Source organism: Sipha flava, unplaced genomic scaffold, assembly GCF_003268045.1.
Source record: "Sipha flava isolate LNK unplaced genomic scaffold, YSA_version1 236_pilon_pilon, whole genome shotgun sequence".
In the NCBI taxonomy this organism is placed as follows: domain Eukaryota; kingdom Metazoa; phylum Arthropoda; class Insecta; order Hemiptera; family Aphididae; genus Sipha; species Sipha flava.
The window spans coordinates 986829-1014294 of NW_020272878.1; the positions used below are offsets into that span (position 1 = coordinate 986829).

Genomic DNA, 27466 nt, shown 5'->3' on the forward strand with positions numbered 1-27466 from the left:
ATTACTGGGGCGTAATAGAAAGATATTGTTAGGTAGTGAAATTTTAAAGTTGTAGAAATTAAACAAACTAGGTTATACTTTATGGTATGATGCAATAAAACAGCTCCCGGTTGATTTTAAATCATCAAGTTGTTATATTTCAATTGTAATTAAATATGTAAATTGCAGAGATATTGAAAACATATATTGAAAGTTTAAATCGAAATTGGTATATATATATATATATATGTGAAATTAAAAAAATTTCGTTAATTTCAGGCATAGTTTATGAGCTAAATGAAAATATAAAAAATAAGAGTTAAAAAATGTGCACGATACTTTAATAATTATATTCAATTTATTTACGTTATCATACTTTGAAAAATAAATTAATAACAAAAACTGTATTATCGCCAATGGTATAACTTTTGAGTTAATATTGAATCAGAGAAGAATTATTACATTTTACCATTCCAATATTTAAAGTTAAAATATCTATATCCCCATAACTATGTCATTACAATTTACAGTAACAGTGTGGTATTGAAAATCATTGGAACCATCTGTTATATTGATTGACATTCTGGGTTCTACCTCTTCTTTTTCCGGTTCAAAATGTTATACTATTGATGGCTATTAACATTTGATTCCACTCAAAGATTTCTATATTGGAGGCTATACACATTAATGTAAATATATACTACTCTGTTTATTATCATTTTATAAATTTAAATTGGTATTTGTTGTTAGCACTCATTTTTATTTTTATTTTTTATTAATAATTTGTTATTAATGCACAATAATATAAACATTATGGTTTTATAACTCAAATCTTGATAAAATAAGGTATTTATTCGTTAATAATTACATGGACTATGGGCAAATATTAAAAATATATGTCTATAGGTGTATTGATGAATTAATATGTCTATAGGTGTATTGATGAATTACTACATACTCGTATCTAATAATAATAGAATACTTTGACTCAAAATTAAAATTCTTAATGATTCATACCCTAAACTCGTTCGAATGTTTTTGGACCGCAAAGGTAAAATGGTTGCCAAACATTTAAAGCGCAAAACTCATCCATTGACTTGTGATAGGTTTTAATATAAAACACATAAAAATAAATATTATGTAAAAAACAAGTTAAAATATTTAAAAAATTAGTTTATTTTTGTTTAACCCATTTACGGCCAATATAATAAAAAAATGAAAAAATGCACATTTTTCAACTAATTTGGGATATTTATAGAGTACTAGTGACAAAATTATTTTTTTTTAAATTTTTCTATTGGCCTATTCGTGGAAAAAAATGTTGCGTATACGCAACTTTGACCGTTAACAGTTAATAATATTGTAAATAGGAAATACATTTTTCACATTTATAGACTTTAATAATTTTTATTCGAATAGAGTATTAAGAGTATCATATTCAAAAAAAGTATTTCCACAAACTAAGTTAAATGTATTTTTGCATAAAAGTAAAAATTATTATATTATAAACTACTGGTGAAATATGTAAATTGTAAGTACAAATTAAAAAAAAAAAAATTGAATTATTTATCATGAAACATTGCAAAGCAGTGTGGATGAAGAGACACAGTACATTTTTTGCATGAATAAATTGTTTGAGACGAGCATTGGCGACATCTTCTTCTGACCGTATCTTTTATAATAATGTGGTCAATACAGTCTTTCCTAATGGCATCTGGGAGGCTGTTTTGTGAAGGTTGACCTAAACTAATGTTGCTAGTTGTTGAATGTTGAGACTCATTGTCATCATTATCTTTTTGGCTCGTTTCAACTTTTAATAGACAAAGAACTAATTCTGATCTAAAGTCAAGTTGTGGAACTTTTTCTTTATTTACCATGTTGTAAAACTTCCACGCATTGACGATAGTACTATCCACTGCATTGCTAAATAATGGCCACCACCATTTTTTGCCACGTATTTTTATTCGATAGTTTGCAATACCATTATCATGGAGGTCTACACCACCCATATTTTTATTATAATTATAAATCATATTTGGCTGTTGTACACTTGTTTGCTTTTTCTGTTTTCTATCATAACGTTTAGCAGCATGTAAGGGCTCAATGGTATCTACGTTAGACATAATTGTAACAACAGCGTTGTCGTACCAACGAACCGCACCTATTTCATTTTCACTATCAAAAGTGAAATCAAAAGTGCCTTTTGGTTCTTTAGCCATTAGTTTCAATGATTTCAAATTACAATTTCCTGTTCGATTATCCCGAACTGTTCCAGTCGCAAAAAAATGTTTTTCTTTCAACATGGATAGTAATTTATAACTTGTGAAGAAGTTATCGAAAAATATTTTATGATATTGTGGTTTATCAACTATTTCTAATAAACTAAGAACAACCTCTGAACCAAGAGGTAAACCTTCCGCCCTTTTCGTGCTAGCACCACCATATGGTAAAAATTTGTACAAATAGCCATTCTCAGAAGTCAAGCACCACAACTTGAAACCAAATCTGACAGGCTTCCCTTTTATGAACATTTTACAAGAATGTCGTCCGAAATATGGCACCATTTCTTCGTCTATTGAGAGGTTATGAGAAAAAATTCCGAACTGAGAAAACTTTTCGTTCAATTTATTGAAAAAGGGTCGTAACTTAGCAAATTTATCTGTCAAATCAAGGTTTTTATTGTCAGATAAATGTAAATTTTGTTTTATAGTTTTAAATTTATTCCTCGACATTGTTTTCCTTACTAAAAGTACTTCTTTGTCTTCATCTTTTGACCAATAGTTGTCGATTTTAGGTAAACTATGGTAACTAGTTAAGATCATAATACCAATAAATTTTAATAGATCCGTCTTTTTTAAAGAAAAATTATGCCTATTACAGTAGGTAGCATATTTATTTGAATTGTCTATTATAAGATCAATCACAGTATCATCAAAAAATAATAAAAAACATTGCAACACATTCGTCCCTCCATATTTTTCAACTAATTGAATAACACATTTTTGTTCTTCGTTTATGGGTATATCAGTATAGGTGGGATGCATTTTTGATTTCCATTTTGGGAGTGTCTCTTTACGTTTTTTAAAAGGATTTGGTTTTGAAGAATTATCCCCATCAGAACAAGACGTTAAAATTTCAAATGTTCCACAAACATCGAGTGGAACATCCACGACATCGTTTATAGCCACTTCATTATCATCGAAATGTTCTTCATCAGTCAAACTATCTACATCGGGCGGAATTATAATAACGTCAATCGATTCATTGTCAGAAATAACCTCAAATTCATCCAATACTTCAGCGATGTGTTTAGACGATTTTACTCATTTCTACAATGAAAAGAGAAATATATTTAACCCAAATAAAATAATCAGTGCTCTCGTAGGTATTCCAATTAAAATTTAGTTTCAAAATTTTAAATTATAATAGGTACCTAGTATACGGTATACCTAACATAGAAACCAATTTTACGTAGTTCATCGATAGAATTACCTACTTCAATATAGTACTATCAAATGTACGTACCTAATAATAATTACAAAATTATAAAATATTGTATAATAATAAAATGTACTTACTAAATATTCGTTGAAATAATCAAGAAAACTACTAGAAATGAAATACAACGAAATAAGAAAACGTCTCTCAATTTATAACATATAAAATAGAATTGTAGTTATAGAATTGTAGAATAGAAAGGTACCTTTATTATATTAGTATATTATACCTAAATCCGTATATTGATAAGATAAGTTTCGCGTATAATTTTTATGGCAGGAAAACCCAATGTGTGAGCTATTTTCTACATCAGACGGTGTTCGAATATATACACTATTACACTTTATATTATAAACCGCCATCGTTGCGTATACGCAACATTAATTTAAAGGGTAATTTTTTAACCTAAAGAATAAATTAATGACGATTCAGAACATATGTATACATCATATAACATTTATATTTATCAATTTTTATATTGGATTGATTAAATATTTAAAATTAAAATTAAAATTAATTTTATAAGTTCGAAGTATTTTGGACATAAAAACTGTCTTACTTGTGAGATGTATAATAAATATTATATGTATGAGAAACAATTACTAATGATTATTCTTCATTATTTTTTATCTTCTTAAACGAAAAGTGTTACAGTTGAATTAAAATAAAAATTTAATCCTACCAAAAAAAAATATTAAAATAAATGTTGCATATACGCAACTTTGGCCGCTAATGGGTTAATCAAGAAATTTTAATTTAAAATAGTTAAAATAATATGTAATAATATATACTTACCTACATTTTAAAATTGTAATACTTTAATTAATTTTGTTTTAGATTTCATTAAGGAAAATAGTACCAATAGCAATAAAAACATAAGAAGGTAAGTTTTTTAGTCTATGTCATACACTTTTATGTACAGCACAATTATAGTTATAAGTAGATACTAATTGAAAGTCCTACAAAATTATGTAGGGATCTTGTTTTAGATGTGTGGAATAATGGTAATTGTTGATAATGTTTGCAATTTTCTTTGTTATGTTAAACTGTGTACTATTTATGTTATAGTTATGAAATCAAATATATATTTTTATTCATTAAACATAAATTTATAATATGATGCCACATTGTCAAATTAAGGTTCTATATAATATAATATAATATGTATTTTTCTGAACCAAAGTTATGATTCTATAATATAGTTTTATTTGAATGGTTGTATAAAGTTATTTTTTTTAATTCAACACACAATAAATGATCGAATATTTACGAAAGACACTTTTTATATAATTAATCCATTTATTCATCAATTTACGGATTATGACTTAAATAAAGTCAATTTCTCAAATTCAACATTCTATTGCACGTTAATCGGTTTTATAAATGTGATTTAAATAAATAATCTACTGATTCATATTTTAAATTTATTTATAGATAATGTACCAAATATTAATACAGTGTATTTTTTTTTTTTTTAAAAAAAAAAATTGCCTTTTATTAAAAAAATAATTATAGCAAAGCGATTATAAAATAATTATGTATCAAAAAAGGAAAACAGACAAATAAAGAAAAAAAAAAAATTAACAGATAATGTAATTACATATTAGCGTTATATGAGGAAGCCAGCGGTATGAATGAATTGGATAAGAGAACGGATGATAGGGATGTAACGGGAGTTAAGAAGAAGATTAGAAACGGGAGAAATATAGCCTAAAGACGAAAGAAAAGAGAAAAGAAGTTGTCTATTAGGTTTATTATTATTGTTTATTATTATTATTAATACAGTGTAATTTAATAATTTTCTATTCCGGGCCTAAAATGAATACCTCTTTGTAATTATTATTATAAACGAAGTACTAGTATCATTGCTATCAATATTTTATAATTCCTCGTATTAAAATGTACGACACTATTAGATACGTATGTGCAAATTTTGAATTATTTATGTTACGTTGATATGATCGAAGTTTAAATAAATTTGAGGAATTTTATAAATAACTTAAATTAAGTTTGTTGGTTTTGAAATAATTAAAATTTACTAAAAATATTTCTACATAACGTCACGTATTTTACAAAAAATTCAAATTAAATACTTGAAACAAGCACACTTCCACATAAACACTAACACATAATTAGTTGTGCAACAATAAAGTTGTACATGTATAAGATATAAATCAATATCCTTTAAAATTTTTTGTAGTACTGATATTCGTATGATTTTTGTATTCTTATAAATAATATATTCTTTTTTTTATCTATAAATAAAATAATTTTTTATATATTTTATTATTTGTTTATTTTTGAAAATATATAATAATTTTATTGGAAACGAAAAACTATGGTCAATATTTATTTATTTCGATTTTTTGTATTTACTTCACATATAAAATTACAATCATTTTTAAATAAATATTTTTAATGTTTAACTGGGTTTAGACTCTTATAATAAATGAATAAAGAATAAATAACATCAATAGTCATCCTAAATATAATTGTATAAATCTGTATATATATTAAATTTTGATACCAGAATTGAAATAATTGAATAGATTAAGGTGAAAAAATCATATTTTTTATAAGTGTACTTGTGTTAAGTCTTTACTACGGATGATATTCAATAACATTATCTAAATATTTTTATTTTTAAATAATTTCACACTTCTTTTATGGAAAAACTTCAATTCAGTGCTAAACATTGATTTTCCATTATTTTTTCTACAGCAAATAATACCATATAAGTGACTTACTTTGTCAACCTTTTTTATCAATACTAGTTTTATTATATTCATCAGTCAGAATATATTATTTTCCAAAACACTTTTTTTCATTTTTATTCATTTGGAGTGGTTTTCAACCTGTATTATTTCTTTCTTAACTTTTTAACCTTTTAACACAACTTAAATCTCGTATTATATTTAGATAGCATTTCGGCATCGTTAGGAAATAGAAGAGATGAATTATTTTCGTTTTTAAATTGTTTTCATTTCTATCGGTACCTACCCTTATTCTATAAAATTTTTGCATTACAATTTCGTTCAGTTATTTTATTAAGCCTTTGTTTTAATAACAACTATTGTTATGGTTACATATTTTACAAAAGGGGGAAGAGGAGTTATATCATAAAATTGTTCACATATGTGAAAATGTCATAAGTGACAAATGTACCACCAGAACTTTATATATGTATTTATTTTATACACAGCACATTATCGGTGTACCAAATAATTGTATTAGTCATTAACAAAACCATTATATAAAAGTATTTACATATTATATTCATGCACATTTTTATAATATAAATATATGCTCTAGATTTGTATGACTAAAATAACATCATCATATATAATATTCAATATTTTTCTGATAATATTATTGTTATGGATTATGTTGGACTAAACAGCATGTCCCAAAAGTCCCGTATCAATCTTAATATCTCCACGGGAAATCAATATATTTAAACGCGTTTTTTTTTACAATACTTAGTATGGAAATTCTGATTGAATGTTTTAAATTTGATTTTTTTAAAAAAAATTCAAAAATTCAAAAAAAAAATGTTTATGCATTTAAGAATTTTCAATTTTTAATTTAGCCATTTTCTTGAGCATATTTTTTAAAACAGTTAAAAAAAAATAAAAAAAAAATTAAAATTGAATAAAAATTGACCAAGTTAGAGCAAGTTATGTTTTTGAATAATTATAATAATAGTTGTTACCTAGCAAAACACGAATTGCTCGATTTAATCAATCTCGATTGGAACACTGATTTTTTATGGCAATTTGTAAATATTTAATTATTAGTGGAGCTATTAGGAAACATTAAAATTAAAATTCATATAATATTTTTAAACTTGATTGTTAATAGAAAAAAAAAGATTTCATTACATAAAAACGAAAATAATGCATTACATTTTTTTTTATAAATGATTGAAGTGTCCTCTATTAATTGTAACACAGAGCTGAAGTTTTTGGACCTAAGCGTTTTTAACATTTTCTATATCTCTGGTAAAATATTTTGAATATTTTATTCAATTTTGTCTCGGAGATGAGGCAATGAACACGACAGATACACAAGATTTTTCAAATAACCCCATAAAAAAAATCCATTGGTGTTAAGTCGGGCGACCTAGGTGATCAAAGCACTGGATTATTGAAATGTGAAACAATTAATTTTTTTTTATAATTATTCAAAAACATAACTTGCTCTAACTTGGTTAATTTTTATTCAATTTTTATATTTTTTTTTGAATTGTTTTAAAAAAATATGCTCAAGAAAATGGCTATCTTAAAAATTGAAAATTCTAAAATGCATAAACATTTTATTTTGAATTTTTGAATTTTATGCCATTCAATCAGAATTTCCATGCTAAGTATTGTAAATAAAACCGTGTTTAAATATATTGATTTCCTATGGAGATATCAAGGATGATACGGGACTTATGGGTCAACTGTATAACATTGTTTATTATATTTATTTTTACAGTTTTAGTATTTTTCAAAACGTAATGCTGGTCTAATATAATATAATTTTATCACAAACTAAATCAATTTTTAATATAAAATATAATTATTTCAAATTCTTCATATAGTTAAATTTCCATTGAGTATACTTTTATAAGTTACATTTTTAATTTAAATACATTTATGTAATTACAATTAGTTTACTGTCCACTATAGGTATTTCATAAATATCAAGACTTGATTTATGAATCATTCAAACACTTAGTATGGAAAATATTTTTTTTAGTGATTTTTGCATCGCTTAATAAAAACCCCACCATGCTGCCAAATATATCATATAATAAAATATTTCTTATTTCAGTCATTCAATTAAAACTGATTTGAATTTGTAATTTGTAATTTTACATCTGTCCAATTTATATCATGTGTACATTATATTTTACAATATTTTCTCAACGTGACTGTTCACTAAAATAGTAAACACGAAACGAGACTTAAGGTTTTTATTCATGTTATTTTTCAAAATAATTTACTTGTTAGAATATTTATTTAATTCCTATCTAATTTTATAAACATTTTATATTTTATTTTATTTTTAATATAAAATATATTAAAATATAATATATGTAGAATATTAAATTTTATAGCTATATTACTATACACAACCAAACGGTGGTAACTTGATTCAATGATGACTCAACTTGCAATTTAAGTATTTTAAAATTAAAGTTATCGTAACTCAGTTATATTAATATAAAATGATTATTAATTTTATCACTTAAATAGTTGTTTCGGTAACATACAATTAAAATGTTAACTATATTGTATGTACGAGTATAAGATTATCGAAATATATTTTATAAAATTTTACTGCGACTTAACATTTCAATGAAAATTCATCACATGTATCTTACCATCCACATGTCATTCTATTGTTGCGTGCTTGTTTGTCAGATAGGGTTACTAAATCTACTGAGAGTGAAATTCCAGTTGGACGAAGATTGACAGCGAGTGTTTAATTTAAAACGTCAACATGAATTCCATTGCTCCAAATACGGTTAATGTTAATCTATCTTCTCTTTTGTTTTGAATTCCACTCAACTCTTCTTTTTTTAAGTGTAATAGTTACTACAAAATATCTTCTTCACTCCTTTCGGGCACCGTTGTTTATTAAATATTTATTTAAATCTCCTCGTCATGTATTTTTAAAAAATGTATTGAATTATTCTTTAAGTTTAATTTTTATCACTTTCTCCTCGAACCTAACCCTGATATGATAGAAAATTTAATGTTTTCCCTTATACTCGATATAAAAACCTAACTCATTAGCATTCATCGTGTAGCACACTTAACGTTACCTCTTTCACTTCCACGAGGGAACTTTTACACGATGTCATTCGATTTCATCAAATTATTATTATACTATATTGTGATTAATCTTAGTATATTGTAAAAGAAATTCAACACTATAATCAAAAGGCTTTCGACGATAACGTTCATTATGAACGCACGGTCATTACGCTCGCTTCGTTAGCGATCTTTCATGCGTAATTATATCTGCTGTTACGTATAATAGCGGCTCAATCGTCCAATAATCGTTGTAGAATAAAGACAAATTCAACTTCAATCAAAATAAATCTATCGTCTTCTTTGATTTCTCCCAACATAGAGGATAAGAAACAGAAAATATTCATAAATTTTAATCGGTGCTCAATTATCGTTACACGAGATCACCTAAGTAAAGTTACACCATCAAACTATGTTAACTCAAACTCATATTCAAATAATTTCATCAAAATCACTTTAAGTTTATATCAAAGGCGTATGTCATTGTTTCAGTTTTATCTCAAATTTGATGTCAATTATTAACAAAAGATAATTCATCTGTACAACCGTATTTGATCAATCACACTCACTTATATGAGGATTACAGACTACTTAATTAAATATCTAGTTGACAGCAGTTACAGTTTTCATACTTACCAGCAATATGATAAACTTCCACTAAATATGGTGATCCATTGTCTCTACCTTTTTACTTCTATAAATGATATTATCTCTTTTTTTTTCGGAGTTGGGACATCATGTTACTCACAATCATAATATTAAGCACTTTTACAATAAATTACCATTACCTATCTTTTCTCATGGACGTAAAAAAAAACCATGAGCAATTCGTTTTTTTACAAAATCGAATAGGTATTAACTGCACATCAAAATAGTTGTCAAAAAACCTTATCCACGTAAATTCCATCACTGTCTGCCTTATGAGTACTCTCGAAGTCACTTTAGCCATGTTTCTTGATGTATCAGATATGGGGAAGAACACAGTTCTAACGAATGCACTGTCACTAGAATCCTGCCAGGTGTGAACTATGTCATGGTAGTTACCCAGCAAATTATAAAGGCTATTTATAACAACTAAAATTTCCCAAAAGTCAAACTTAACGAGAACGTGTCATTCCAGCTCCCAAAATCAATGATACATTTTCTAAATCCATTTTAAATTCCAATTCTGATAAATCATTGCTCAAGCTACTTCCTCTAATCAAAATTGTCCCCGCTTTTCTTCAAACGTCAAAATATTTATTTATTTTATTTCCAAATTCACATCTGTCATAAGGCATCACACTAGAACCGACTACGTGCGACTGCCGACTAGGTACTACTATCAAACGACTCGCTTTGTCTTAAGCTCACACATCGGTGCATGCTTATTGGATATGTCGAATGTGGTTATCGTGAATGTTTATACTTTAATATAATTTTTAAATATTTTTACATCTACTTTTTTTTTCATATAACAAACATTTTAATAACATAAGTAAGTTTATTAAATCCACAATCATTTTCTTTCTTGAATTAAAATAATAAATGTTCAGTATTTTCAATTTCATCCAAGATTTTAAATATTTTTAAATATTTACTTTTAACAAAACTTTCGCTGTTCAAAAACTTCTTGCTATCCAAAAGATGGAATCCGAGCCAGATGAGAATGAGTCGGAGGTAATCGGACGTAATCGTACGACCAAAGCGGGCTTGATCTAAGAGCGTTAATAACATTTTCAAGGCAGGAATGATTTGTGCAGGATTGTCTAACTATGTACCTATGACCAAAAGTCGTTGTAGTCGATTCTAGTGTAAGATCAGCTTAAAGTCTCTCTTATCTCTTTTAACGAATTGACTACACTCACATAACGTTTCCAATCGTAGCTACTCGGATTTATATTCCACGTTTGATAAAACTGCATAAAATATTTTTTAAAACTAATAAATTACATAAATTTGAAAAACCTTCAATATTAATCTTTATGTATTTTTTGATATAAATAATATACATACATAAATTAAAAATTAAAATAAAAAATAAATACCAAATTAATGAAAACATAATTTTATGTTGTTTTATTGTTTTGAAGCATTTTTTCATGAAACAACGTGCTCAGTGCATGATTTGTAGTATCAAATAGAATTTTTTTTTTTTTAATTTTCACTTATTACTGCCATTATATTCTAAATAATAAATACCTTACATATAAATCTAGTGAAAATAAATAATATAACTTACTAAATATTAAATAAAATAATCGATGTGTATGTATGCAGAAATATAGATAGTACATTACTTATAACTTATTTATCTCTATTAAAAATAATTGTGGTGTTCAATTAACTAAGTATAATAGCTTTAATACGTGTTAATAAAAGGTATACATTTTACTGTGATACATATAACACGTTTTCTATAAATAACAAAATTATCTTATCAGCGGAACACTGTTTCACATGTGAGTGACCACAGGTTAAGTAAAGGTCAATTATAATTATTTATACCGTTGGTGTATTTCCCGAACCTTTTATTTTCTTGTATTTCCTAAACGTTTCAGCACGGGAGGTGGAGCCAAAATATCTTTACAAGATGTTTACACGTTTTTACAAATCCTAATCTGATCCAGCATGAGGTGTTGGACCAATATAGGATTTGTAATTTTTATATAAACACATATAAAACAAATATAATAATTTTAATCAGGCTGAGTACGTATTCCAGTGTACTGTTATGTACAGCGTTGTGGTATATAATTTTAAATAGGCTACTAATATAAAATGCTATTTTAGTATCTTACTTATGCTATCTTTTAAGCTATAATGTTTGTTTTGGACTTAAGATAATGGTATTAATTTTAATAGTTTTGGATAAGTAGGTACTAAGTATTATAGGTGTAACTATATGTAGTAGTATTACAATATTTTTCTACCAAATTTTATCTATTATATTATGACTATCTGTTACCCATATAATATTGCAGTAATTTAAATTTATATTTATTGTTAAAAGTAGATCCTTGGTTATTAGATAATTTATTAAAGTATAAATGGATGTAAGCCAAATTTTGAAGTTTGATACATCTTGTATCGTTTTAAATAGTGATTTTAAAACTTGAGAATATTTTAATGCTGTGTTGTGGACTGTCTTTGATTTAATAATGACTTATCAAAACTTATTCAAGTTTATATTATGAAGTTCCCTGAAGAAACTTTGACCAATGGATTGCACCTGGTCATTGAAATAGATTAGGATTGGTAAAAACAAATATAAATCATGCAAAGGTTTTGGTTCGGTCTACGCGCTAAAACGTACTAAGATCGGAAAAACACGTACACAATCGTATATCTTTTCTGTAATATTGTTACTGTTTCATTTTAATATGCAAACTAACTACATTAGATTTGTAATTATATATTATTATCATTTTTCTATTATAATAATACGTACTTACTACTTATCATACTAATTTAGTAATATCTGTTTATTTATTTTTTGTTTATTTGGACGACATAAAGCTTAATAAAATATAAATATGGTCAATGTGGCGTACAATTTTCTAAATAATTACTATTCGCTTATAAAATAAGGTAATAGATTTTTAAATATATACTAACATTAAGGTAAATTATTTATTTTTTTATAACTGTGGCTTACTTATGTGACGTTGTTCAAATATTATTAATTGGTATTTAATAGATTTTTTTTTTTTTATAAATTACATAAATTCTAGTTGATCATGATAATCAGAAATCATACACTAAATATGAATGATATTGCTGTAACAGGGGTAAGATTCTATTGATATATGATATTAATATAATAATATATTATCTTTCTTTTCAGCATCATACTATTTTCCTCGCCCATTATTTGCCCCATACGAGTCAATACCAAAGGATTTTTACTCATTGGTCGCAATTAAGTTCAATAATAATATAATAACATCAATATTTTGCTGTTGTTCTGTGTTTAGATTAATACTCAATGTTGTTTTAATCTCTTTAAAAATTCGTTATTATTTCAAGGTCAAATTATTTAAGATATTTGAGGTACAGTTGGAAATAATTTGGATTATATAGCCATATGACATACTTTAACAATCTGTTATTTGTAATTTGTATAGCTCGTTTATATTATGTAATTTGTAATGGGGGTTCATATGATTATTCTCAGTGAGGCCCAGTATATCATTTTTGACAATATTTCGATAATAATATAACAATTGAACCATGCATTTTAGAATTTGATATTAGTTAATTTTTACATTTTTTTTTTTTTATTATAAAATATCTTAAAATTTAATCTTTATGGAAAAATATTTCAAGTATGTTAGATGGAAAATGTATTAATCAATAAAAAATAAAGTTCTCCGCAATGAATGAATGAATTCATACGTTTTTGCTACAATTCGACGATTTATATAAATAAATATATGTAAATATATATATTGTTTAATTATTATATTACAGTTTTCTTTCAAATATTTTTCTTCAAATAGAATATGTTAATGTTAAACTAAATAAATTCAATCACACTAAATGTAGTTGTTCAAATTTAGGAATTTTAATAATTATGTAATTAAAACATAGAAAGAAAATAAACGATACTAATGTAGACTTGAATTATAATTGTGATGTATAAAAGTGTTGAATTGGGTACTTGGTAAGATAAAAAATTCATATTATTATAAATGTTCATAAAGTTTTTTCGGGTCAAGTGGTATCATCAAAGTTATCATCAAAGCCCTTTAATCCTTTTAATATTATTTTTTTCATCCGTAGCTTTCGCTTCAGGATAATATTAATGCCTACTGCATTTTACAACTAGATTTTATTATAGTTTTTCTGGATTTTTTTTCACTACTATTCATCCCATTTTTCTAGGTACTTGAAAATAGCACGATTGCAGTAACTTAAAATCATTATCAGTATTCTTTCTCTATAAAACCGTTAATGTTCAATGCGAATTCAGTAAAATTAAGTTTTTTTTTTTTTTTTTTTTAATATAAATAATATAAAAATTAATATTTAATATTTAATTGTAATATATTATATATTATTATTACCTGTGTTATAGCTTAATTTTTTTTTTTTTTTGTTAAATTTATTATGACTTTAATTATAAGTTTTGTAAGCCTAAGTACTTTTATTATGTAATTAGACTTATGTCCATAATAAATAAATAAATTGCGTGTTAATATTGAATAAAACGAATATTTATTATAAATGATAACTTATGATTTCTCCTGAAGTATTCCTAAATGTTAATTATTTAAATCATATGCATTAATAATTTTGTATAAAATACATGTTAACTCTTTAAATATCTATGTTAAAAAAATATGAAGAGTATATTTTTTATTATTTAATTATAATATCTTATTATTTATTCAAAAAATGTCATCTTTATCAATTACTGTATTTTGCCTTTTCATTTAATCTATTTACTTTAATTTTTTCGAGTTATTTAATATTAATATTAATAAATAAATGTAAGTTTGTATTATTATTATATTTGTAAATTATGACCACTTTCGAATTAAAAATTCATCGTCAGGTATATACAAAGTCAATATAATTGCAACTCAATTAATACATGCTTGAAGTATTTAATGACGTAGAAAAAAATTTAACTAAGAAGTATAAATCTATGTTACGTGGCAATTGCAGAAGTCTCGAGTTTGAAAATTTGAAATCATATTTTATTACTTGTATTGGTATGTAATTTCTTTCAACATTTATATTTCTGATGTTAATATTGCATTTATGTTATATGATTTAACTAATGTTTGTACGATGTAATATATTTGTAATGATTATTTTAACACACCATACAAATTCCATATTCCATATTTTTTCATATTTTTATATTTTGTTTGTATTAATGGTCGCATGTTCAGCAATATATTTCGTACAAAACTCCAAGCCTTAAATATTATTCAATCATAGTTAAATTAATTGTCACCGATAAGTTCTCCAAAGCAGAATGATTAATAGGATTACTTTATTAATTATTTTATAAATAATGATTTTTATAAATAAGATATATTATTTGTCATGTATAACAAATTACTAGAATTAATTATAGAAAAAATATGTAGGTATTTTACTTATTTAGTAAATAACATATGTACCTTAGGATAGAACAGACGATTATATTTCTAAAATTAAATTTTACTTTGAAAAATATCATCTTTGATCTATTGTCGTCATAACATTTCATATATATATATATATATATACTATATTTAGATATTTAATATATTTGTTGCAGTTCAATACTATAGAAAATTGTGTTAAAATTAAATATCGATAAATGCTGAAATTTTATGAAGTAATTTAAAAATGTCACACCAACAAGATAAAAAAAGTACGTGGGCCATCAGTTGCCCATCTCTGATGTAATTAAATAAATCTAGCATTTTAAAAGAAAACCATGTAAATTTTTAAATATTTAACTGATACGTAACTTCTGTGTGATTAACGAGATTAATAAATGATGGATAAAGAGATTACTGGTTAAACGGTAATTCTAGACAAAATTTATATTTAATAAGTTTTTATGAAGATAGTAGTTATATGAGTTAATAAAAAAAAATTTAAAACTGATCAAGGATTAATAAACCAGGTAAACCTATTTTCCTGAGTATTATAAAAGCTAGTAATCGCGAATTAAAAAATACCAATAAATAAAAATAAAAATAATTTTTATTATGATTAAAGTCATTGATTTTGAATTATTTATCTAATGATGCATAGAAAAGGATATTTTCATTATTGATGGTTAATTCTATAAAATATACTTTTCCAATATAAATTGTCACACTTTTAATTGACTACCATGGTTATTATTGTAACGTTTATTATTGCTAGTTTTCTGATTTTTCAAAATGTAAAATAAAATATACTATAACTCCATCGTTATTATTGTAAACAGCGTATCTAAACTTGTTTTGACAGGTCGAGAACACCAATAAAAAGCTTGAGTGAGACAAAGAATAACATTATTCTTTTGTCAGACGATCATAATGGCATATTGTCTCCGAAGTGCTCAATTGTTCTTTATTATTAGTATTATTCTTATTATTATTTCTTGTACGTTTTGAGTGAAATGATAAATGTATTGATTTTTCAATAACGTGTACTTTTTTAGTTTGTATTCTCTAATTTTCGGTTAAAGAGATCTTTCAAAAGTTGCTTATATCTCCATCAACAAAATATATATTTATAATACATTAAATGTTTTTTTTTTCAAGTTCTACATATACTAGGGTAAAAAAATGATAACACATACAAAAATTCAATTTTTAAAGAACAAAAATATTATGTACTTAGTTACACATTACATAGATATTATATATTTTTTAGTTAGTAAACTTGTATATAGTATATCATAGTATTATTATATTAGAATGATATTTCACAATATTTATAACCAAGAATTTTTAGTTTAGGTGTTTAGTTTTCTACTTTAATATTTAATTTATTAAATAGTCTTATATTAAGTTACTGATGTCCAACCTTTATTCCTCGGTGGTCCGCTTTGATAAACAACTATCTTAAAGTGGGCCCCCATATATATATATATATATATATATATATATATAAGTAGGAATAGTATCAATAGTAATTTAATAATGTTATTTTTTTACACATGGTAGGTATACAATATACATGTGGATAAATATTGAATTTATTTTAAAATATTTTATTTAATTCTAAAAAAATTACAGATTAAGGTACATGATGTAGGTAAACATTAGTATAATTAGTATGCTCTTATGTGCGGGTTATATCGTGAAATTTTTAATTTGAAAATATTTGAAATTAAAATTATTAAATTTAAAAGAAATCATATTCTTTTATATATATTTTTTTTTACTATTTTGTATTATTTTAAAAACATTATAGGGGTGACATGTGGCTTGAGGTATCCGGGTCAGACACCACTTTATTAAGTGATAGTATTCAAGCAATTTTTATTTAATTTCAATAATTTTTTTTATTATTTTAATTAATTAAATTATTTAATAATTCTGTTTATATAAATGTATTTTAATATAATTAATGAGTTATCATAGAAAAAATATTTTTATAAAACATTGTATATATTCAATTTAATATTATGGTTTTAAACATATTATGTATAAGTACTATGGTTACTACAAATAAATTTGTAATATTTTATTACGAACTCATGTACACTTTACTATGTATTTTAAGTTTAATTGCATTAATCAGTGAGATAGAAGTTAGAATATACTATTTTCTTGTGGTATGATTTTCTTTTCATGGTTTAATAGAAGTTTGGAGAAGCGTATATAATGTTCAATGCATGATGGGATTCATCTCATATTATCGTCTATAATTTTAATAAAGGAAAACCACTCAGCTTTTTGAAAATTTCATCTTGGTTTAGGAATGGAGTTGATTACTAGGTTTTAATACTCCTCTTATATGAATATTTGTCTATGTTGATTATTTGGAAAGTCTTCTAAAATTCTTTTCTGAGTAAGTAAGATAGCTCCATTACTGTCCATTTATATAAAGTAAAAGTCCGGATTTTACTTTTTATTTCATCTTGCACAACGGAATATACCTTTTTATTTCGCATTATGTACTAATTTTATTCCTTTAGCTTCGTTTCATTCCTTTAGTTTGTCTCCGAAGGTATTTGAGTCTCTGAATTTCCAGATTGTTTAACAATACTCGTATAGCTATTAAAGTCACTAATATAAGTATATATATAAATATTATTGGTTATTTAAAAGCAAGAACAGGCCATTCAGTTTTTAGAGTCTTATAGATGTTATTTACTTAGATATTCACTAACTAGATAAATATGGAACACATTTTATTATCGATTGAGAATTTATTTAGGTTCCATTTCAGATAGTTCTTGGCGTATATAACAGTCCCGTACGTGGCGAAAAGTTACGCCAGCCATAGAGTAACTTGGTATTATACCTTTTTTAATGAGTTGATCCTGAAATCCTGATAGAAATTCTCATAGTAAAATAAGTTTGGTTGGTGGTGACGTATCAAAATTTAGAGCAATGGTAAAGCTAGATCAATGATTTAAACTAGAGACTGGAACCATACCGAAAAGAACCAGTGTTTTGAAACCGGAACTCTTCGAATACTGGAATCCGTAACCTCACCGTAACTCTAATTTATATTAATTTTTAAAACCAGAACTACGTTGAAAGTGATCGATTTGATATCCTGTGAAAGTGAAGCAGACTTGCTTATGTAATATAATATATTCTATAATACAGTGTATTATACTGAAATCCTCAAAGTTAAACCTTAAAAAATATAGTATTTGGTAATGAAAATATATATTGATATATATTTTAAAGATTTACTTATAGAATACTAATATACCAAACAAGTAATAATTTGAAAGTGATTCATAACAACAAATGTCTAAACTATAAGAAGTAAAAAAAAGTAATTCAAAAGAAAGTAATTCATTAAATGATAGTGATGAATATATTTTTACCTATTAAGTTCTTTCCTTAATCCTAAGATATTAGTAGGATATCTGGTTGAAAATTGGTATTGATCGCCATAATTGATGCCAATTAACACTACCAATAACTTATTATATTTTTTAAAGAATCGAAACAACCAAATTTTTCTTATATAAGTATAATTCCAAAATTTGAAACGAATTTTTCATTTTTATGGACCAAAAAGTAATCGTAACCTAAATTCGATTTTTTTTTTCGAAACCGAAACCGAAATTGTAGTTTCCTAAGAGATTAAATATTTGAGAATTTTTTTTTTTTTTTTTTTTTGTAACCGAAATGTAAAATTCAAAAAGATTGTAGTCTTTGATTCAAAATGAATACTCGAGATATGTGAATAATGTGCTTGATACTAATATCACAGACTGTGTGTAATAATAAAATAATTTTAGACACTCAGGTGGCACCCTAAATGTTAATACTTATATCAGTATTCTTTACAACTAGAAAAGGAATTAACAAATGATTATTTTAAAGACTGATCATCTGATCTATGGTATATTTGGTACGTTCATGATTGTTGAACTGCAACAGAATATTAAATAATAATAAATAGTAGACAAAATATATTGCTTAAAACGTGCAGAGAAATTGATAAATTATAAATAATAATAACATTTTATAATATTAAATAATACGTTTTCAACTATGTCTTAAGGAACTTAATAAACTTATGTATTTCATTGCTTTCTATAACTACTTAAAAATATTGTCAAAATAGTTTAATACTCTGAAAAAAGTACTACGGTTATAACGTTATTGCCTTTAATAGAAATAATTGTTTTATGCTTTAAATTTAAAATTGATTCTTTATTGGTTGATCTAAATTATTTTTATTAATACGTGATTTAATGATTCTAATGAAATGAAGCAGATTCATTGTCACTAAAATAAACCATCAAAATGTCATTATTAAAAGGATAGCCGAGTTCATTTTATCAAATACAATTAACACAGATGTGCAATGATACGGTAATTATTAATAGAAACTTATAGCGAGTAGTAATCCTTAAGAGCTACGGGCAGAGAGAAATAAAAAAAGATAAAAACAGTTTTTGACGAGGACGCTAGAAAAGTATATAACTATATATAGTAGAGTGGCTCCAAAATTTTGATCGGGCAAATTCGTATTTTTAGGCCATTTTTTTAAATTTTATTTCTTATAATTTATTGTCTTATTGGTAAATATATGCTCATCAATTAAATCATGTATATAATATAATTAAATTTCAAAGAGAAGTATAAAATATTTTGTTTGGCCTACTTACCTATTGGTAGAAGCTAATATCGGTTTAAATATATTTTATATTCTTTATAGTTTCTTTTATAAAATAGTATTAATCATAAAAATGTTTAACCATTACATTAAGTATTTGAACCAAAGACCTCTCTCTAATAATTGTACACAGGTAATATTTTATATTTATTTAAATATATCACTATACTCACGTCAAACACTATTCCTTAACGTATTTTGATTTTTTTAATCAATTTTTGTATAAAATGTTTATTTTTAGTTACAAAATTTGCGAAGTTGTAGTATGTTGAAGATTAATATTTACAATTAATCAGGTTTCAATGAAATTTTCATTTATTCCACTTAATACTTGAAAATCGAAATAATATCTTCAATACCATAAAATACTTTTGTTCATATATATATATATATATATATATATATATATATATATATATATATTCAGTCGAGTGGTAACTCAAACCTCGGTAACTCGAAAAATTTGACAACTCGAATTGTGTTTTATTACCCTAGAAAATTCTTCCCCTATAAATAAATTAGATACCTCGAAGTGAATTATTATCCCCCTTCAACTTCGAGTTATCGTGACTCCACTGTATTATAAAATTAAAAACTATAAACAATTATAGAAATCATTATTATTAATTTAAATAAGTAAATTTGTTATATATTTAATTTTGAATACCTACTCAAACTGACTATTTTATGATTTATGATTTTAATTTCATTTATGTACAAGCTATATCTTGTTATTGATTATCAGCATTTAAAATTATAGTCATACTTTTAGATTTACCCGGGTCTAGAGACGAAAATCTATTGGAGCTGCAGCAATTACCGGGGGTAATTAAGGGGAATTAAGGAATTAATTTGATATGGGGGTGAGCAATTGATCGATAATCAATGATAAATTTAATAAATAACAATAAGTATATATCAATGCACTTATACTCGTAGTAAAGAATTTATATTATAGTACATATCATGTGTTTTGTTTTTTCTACATTACGTAATAAGACATGTTTAATAACGACATGTTCTTTATCTGCCTCTTGTAATAGAAGTAAATTGAATACTTATTTTTGATATTTAGTAAGAGATGACATTTTAAAAATTCTCTTTCACTTATTTCACTGTCTGATGTACATTGGAAATAGAAAATGTAAAATAAAGTTCTACAACGAGATATATAATAAAATTAAGATGCATTACAAAGCTGCACAATTTCCGACCTAGGAATCTATATTTGATGGCGCTGCTGAAATTTGAAATTCCAGACGTTTCCATAGAAATCACACTTTTAGAAATGTAAATATATTTTTGTTTGTATATATTTCATATTATTACACACATTTTAAAATTATAACGTATGCTTTTAATAAATAGAAATGCAGGATTACACTATTATTCACAGTTATAGTCGTATATATTGTTTTATTTACGTAGCAATGTCACTCGTATGTATTATGCCAATCAAAATATAATACTACAGTTAGTTTGAATCACTATTTAAAGATTATGTGGTTTATTGGCTTATCGTTATCATATTATAAGACGATGTAATTACGTATAAAATCAAGTTATTACGTATTTGTCATTATATTTTAATTCGTGGTTCAAGCAATAAATTTTTTGTCGTTCTTTCTGCAGTCAACTAAAATTAACAATTTAAAAATAATTATTTTCAACACACTATGCCATTTTTAATATAAGCATGATAGTACTCTGGGCATTGTTTCGGTTGCTTGGTTGGCCGCTTCATCCCTACTTCAATGGTTTAGCCGTAAACTCATTTCACAAAAATGAAGACTAACTGAATGAACTCTGGTTGACAAACATTTCATTAGTCTAAGTTGAAAAAATTACACCTAATAACATGCAGGTGCAAGTGAACAACTAGTGATTTATTCTATTAAGTGGTCATTCTCCTTCTTATTTGTTTGCAAATATGTCATGTTTGTTTAATTTTATTTTAATTAAAAAAAAAAAAACAAATATAATATAGTTTATATCACACCAAAAACGTGGTATAGTCATACACATACATATTTTACATATTTTATTATGATCAACAGTGTCGAAAGTTTTAATAATATTTTTAAAAATCTAGTTATATATTATAATTAACTAGGTAATTAAAAAAAACATTAAAATTAATGATGACAACTAGTAAGGACTAGAATTTAATTAATATTTAAAAGTTATATATTATATAATTATTTATTATATCACAAAATATTTTATCATATCCATCCTACTTTTGCATCCATTTTGGATTAGCTTGTAGCACTATCGGGGTTATTTATTTTTTCCAATAGCGGTGCAGCGAAAAAGTTTCGGTTATTATAATTTTTATTTTCTTGTTTCAGAGGACTTATAATTAATATATACAATAAACCATTGTGATTGTGGAGTATAAATCTCTTTGATAGGTACATGTGTAGTGTATTTAAGTGTGTATGTATGTGTGTGAGTGTAAAGTAGTAAATGTTCGTGAAACAGTAACTACCACCACACATACGACTTGGCAGGTGTATATGTGCTATATAGTATTTTAACCACCATTGATTATAGTGCCAACCATATGTCAATATAAAATACTTTATAATGCCGCCCGTCAGTCGCCTCTCTATTTATAGGTTTCATCAAAGAACACTAAGTCTGTGCCTTTGTAAGAGTATCTATAGTATTGTAGTAGTATATACAATGGCGGCTCATGTTAAGGTGCGACGGTAAAATCACACTCTCTACGTTCATTTCAAAATAAAAATAAATTTATTTTTAATATTATACTACTTAGTTAGAGAACTATATGAATAGGAATTATAATGTAATATATTTCTATTAAAATAATTTAAATTATTCAGAATATAAGTAATATAAGTATTATTGTTGGTTAGTTTCATCGGTGGCATCGAAGTAAATTTTTCCAAGTGGGCCAATTGTACATTAAATAATTGAAAGTAGGTATTCACCCAAGATAAGTTGTGACGTGAGGACTACTACTCCTCCAAAACAATTTTTATCGCACTATCATATTTAACTACTATGATCCGCTACTGAGTATATTCTCGTATATTTATATATATATACATATAATTAATTTTAGAATATACAGGTACACTGGTCTATTATAAAAATTAGTATTGCCTACAATGATGCAAGTTTTCAGTAATATAACATATACTAATACAATTTTAAATTTGAAAACTATTTTTATCAAGTGTAATACTATTAACAACGTCTCTTATCAAATCAATGTACATATTATGTGCATGTGACACTGTCTAAATAAATAATACAGCCAAAAATCATCAATAATTTGAAAATATGTGTCAGATTAACGAATTTGAATGGTTTTTTGTAACTTAAGTTACCTAAAACAAAAATCGCGATACGACGGCTGGTGGGATACGTCATTGCACTGACCGCTTATTAGTTATTTTAACACTATGACACGGTCAAATTCAACCAACACGCGAATAATGTCATTACAACCGTATGAACCTAAATTACATTATCACAAATCAATACTCGAGACATATTAATATTGTTATAGCATGTAAAATAATTGTTTCTTTTCTTATTAGCATTCGTTTTTAAATAAAAAATACGCTTTTTTATTTATCACACATGTATGTGATCCAATTTCTGCGTAATATCTGACTCCAGTGGAATTTATTTGCATCATAGTCGAATTAGATTAGGAATCATAAATTAATTAATATTGTGAACACAGCGGATATTTGTAAATGATCATATATAAATAAAAATAATAACACATATATAATTTATATATAACTTGAAGTAATTATCGTTTTAATCGATCACTTAACTGGTATAATGAAGTATTTAACATTTTTTACATTTAACCGACATCAATTGGTATATAAAATTCCCAAATTAGGTCCCAGGATGAAAACCTCGCTCGTCCTGACCTAGGAATGGCTTGTGTTTGTGTTTGTGTGTGTATATATATGCTCTCCGAATACATAATTTTTAGTTTAATAATATTTCTAATGCTGTTAAGAAATAATCACGTAAAATGTTATAAGTTGACGAAAAAAAAAATAATAATAATAATAAGTAAATAAATAAAAAAAAGTGATAAAAAATACGGAGATATTTTTTCAGGGTTTGTAGATGTTTTGAGCGTAGCTCTCAATCGTCTTTTACGAGTTACTACATAATTAGACTTTTCTATCGATTATATTTCATCAAGTCTCCAACTGCTTTGGGCAACGGAAATATCTTTTTGACGGCCAAAATATTATTACTAAGCATGCATTATGAATGTTATTATTATTATGATATCTGGTTCAATGTTTAATTCAAAAATGATCCTTCAACTGTTAAATTAAAAATAGGACCAAGAGCAGAAAAAGCTACCTAAATCCTACCCCCAGCTGTGTGTGTGAAATGACAGTTACAAAAATGTCGGCGTGTCGGGGGAGAGGGCTCTGGTTTTTTTTTATTATAATTTTATTGCTTTGGGCATAGGTGGAATTTCGATACCCGTGTAAAAAAAATATTTATATACGTATTTGTAAATCACAAAAATACATAATTTCTCGGAAACAAATATGTATATGCTATATACCTACCTCCACGGTGACTATGGTAGTGCTGGAGAAGAAAGTGATATACTGCTAAGTACTATTTAAAGTTCAATTAAAAACCAATAACCAATAAATATAAAGATATTGTGTTGGACAAAAAAAATCAATTCTAAATTTTTTTTTTAAATATGGGATCCAAATTGATGTTATTTATACAGACATAATATAGGCTTTAAACAGAATAAAAAAAAAAAATAATAATAATATTGAAACTAAAAGCATATGGATTTTGTGATAATCTTCTTTTTTGGTTAGAATCTTTTTTAACAATTCGTACACAACATGTAAAAAAATAAGAACATTATCTCTGATATATATATAAATTATTGCTTTCCATTATTATCAATAGTATTTGAAATAAAATTAGTGGGATAGTAAATTGTTTTTTACGAAAATATCGTATTGAAATAATCAGTATTGTCAACTTGTTTTGGATCTAAAAATATCACTATATATAATGTCGGAAACAGTTATTAATTTATATATCATTTAATATCGTAAATAAAATTTTAAAATATAGCAAAAAATGCATATTCTTTTTAATGTTTAAGTAAATGTCTAACTTTTTGTCAAAAATTTATCACGATAACAAATATTCGTTTTATGTTTGCATAATATTCGTATTTTAATTTTTTTGTGATCCATAAAAAACCAAATAATAATTATATTTACAAAAATAAAAAAGGTAACTGTTAAATTAATATATTGTTTTTGTATGATAGCTTAATTTAGTAGATCATAAATCGTATTGCATGTCTATCACATGAGCGAAATCCTTGGCACACTGTACTTTTAATTTAGTATTTGCATTAATTTATTAAATGCAACATAAAATATAATTATATTACATTTTTCGTATGAATTAATTTTCTTGATTTAATTTTTACAATATTTTATAAGTATATAATGTATATAATATCTATAATGCATTATATTGAATATAATTAGCGTAAGTACTGATTCTTGTAGAAGTATATTTTGTAAGGTTATTTTTGTGCCATTTTATAAGTAACAATATATAATACTTATAATATAATGAATAATAATTTTAATAAAAAATGTATAGCATTTAGATAGAGAAAAACATTAACTCAATTTGAGTAAGAAATTAATTAGTACCTATAAAAAAAGTCTTGTTAATTGGAAAAAAAAACTGAATGTATAATGAACTTATTATATATATAAAGGTAAACTCAACTTACTTAACTTAAACTTTGTTTGTTAATTTTTTTAAGCCTCAAAAAATAATTGTGCAAGAGGGCAAGTGCGTATATATGTTAAAATTTTTTCTGCGAGAAATTGCCGTGGTATTTTTTTTATTTTTTTTGGTATGAAAATCTTCGTATTGCAGATGGCTGACTAATATATTGAGGCGAAGCAACATCATAGCTTTTGATGATATAGCATATATTACTTATAATATTTCCCAACTCAAAAATTTAAGTTCAAAACATATAAAACATCTAAAATATATTTTATTTTTTTAGATCTTATAATAATTTTTTGTTTTGGATTTTACTATACAGATACACAATATTAAATAATATCTGAAAAACAAAACTGAAAAACAATCACTGCTTAAGTTTTGTCATTGTAGGAATACCGTTAAGAGTTAAAGAGTTAAATTATATGATAATCAAATATCACTCTTTAGAAAAATGTTGTTATCAAAAGTATTGCAGCGAGAATGAACACACTCGAATGAAGATAATTTTTTTAGTGTAGAAATTAATAATTTCATTATCATACTTGTCTTCCCTCTAAGTAAATCTAGGTTTTAGTATTGTGTAGGACCTAGCAGAGGAAAAATATCAATGTGAGTGTAATAATTATCATTTTTGTTATTAAAATATAATATCATACGTAGATATAACATAATATATATTTGATTTATTTTTTCTTTGAGTAGTTACTTATGAAATTGGAAATTTACTGGTAGCTCTTGTCTGTTTTTGATTCAAGTATTTTATGTGAATAATCTATACAACAGCGTAGGAATCTATAAATAATATAGAAGTGAACTATTTATTTATGACCCATTCTCTCCCTATTAATTGATATTGTACTCATAGCAATATTCTCCTCCTAATCATTAAAATGTTACAAGAAAAAAAATATATCTATATATGTATATGCAATAAATTATTTAATTCAAGAATAAATTATAGTCATTAAAACAACCGTTATGGCATAATGCGGTAGTTGATTTTACCAATAATTATTACTAGACACTACAATTTACTCCTACACTAGAGATTAGTTGTAGTTAATTTGTGTGACAGTGATTCAATGTTAGCAATAACTTTGATAAGTTTTTGATAAGTTCTTAATCGACTGTTATACCAATAATAATAATGATTATGTAGTAATTGATAATGGATCGTCTACACGCAACCCTTTTATAATGGACTATTTAAATAATTAAACGCTTAAATACATTCGGGTCGACCGACGGCCAAACGAACGGTTTCCATACACCAAGTCATCGGTGTTCGGCCGGTAAAACGCTCGACGAGGATATACACAACTCAAGAATTTAGTTGATGGGTTTCATCTCAATGGTGAAATAATATTGCAATCCGTGAATCAGTTGTAAACTTGATATTCTATGCACAGTATGCTTCACAAACCCCGAAGTTATGATAGTGTGATAAAGTGAATTTATTTCTCCCAATGGAAAATTATTGTATTATTGAATATTTATAATTATTATACTTATAAATACAGTTGAACCTCAGTTAGGTAAGATACACTATCAACATAAAATTTTCTAACGTTCATAAAACTTTTTGG

At 25.2% G+C, this 27466-nt stretch overlaps 2 protein-coding genes across 10 annotated transcripts in view; one reads left to right on the forward strand and one right to left on the reverse strand.

The window, feature by feature from the left end:
* The window catches only part of LOC112683800 (potassium voltage-gated channel protein eag), a 160509-nt gene that overhangs the window by 13083 nt on the left and 119960 nt on the right, over positions 1–27466 (forward strand). For 8 of the 9 annotated variants that reach the window (XM_025554960.1, XM_025554967.1, XM_025554965.1 and 5 more), the window contains exon 2: positions 4315–4360. The exons of the other annotated variant lie outside the window; for it this stretch is intronic. The gene's annotated coding sequence lies outside the window, so the exon portion shown is untranslated. The remainder of the gene's footprint in view (positions 1–4314; positions 4361–27466) is intronic. 9 annotated transcript variants of the gene reach the window in all.
* LOC112683830 (piggyBac transposable element-derived protein 3-like) overlaps positions 1542–27466 on the reverse strand; it is a 28781-nt gene continuing 2856 nt past the window's right edge. The window contains exon 2 of the mRNA XM_025554998.1: positions 1542–3205. Coding sequence (XP_025410783.1) covers positions 1542–3205 — 1664 coding nt within the window. The remainder of the gene's footprint in view (positions 3206–27466) is intronic.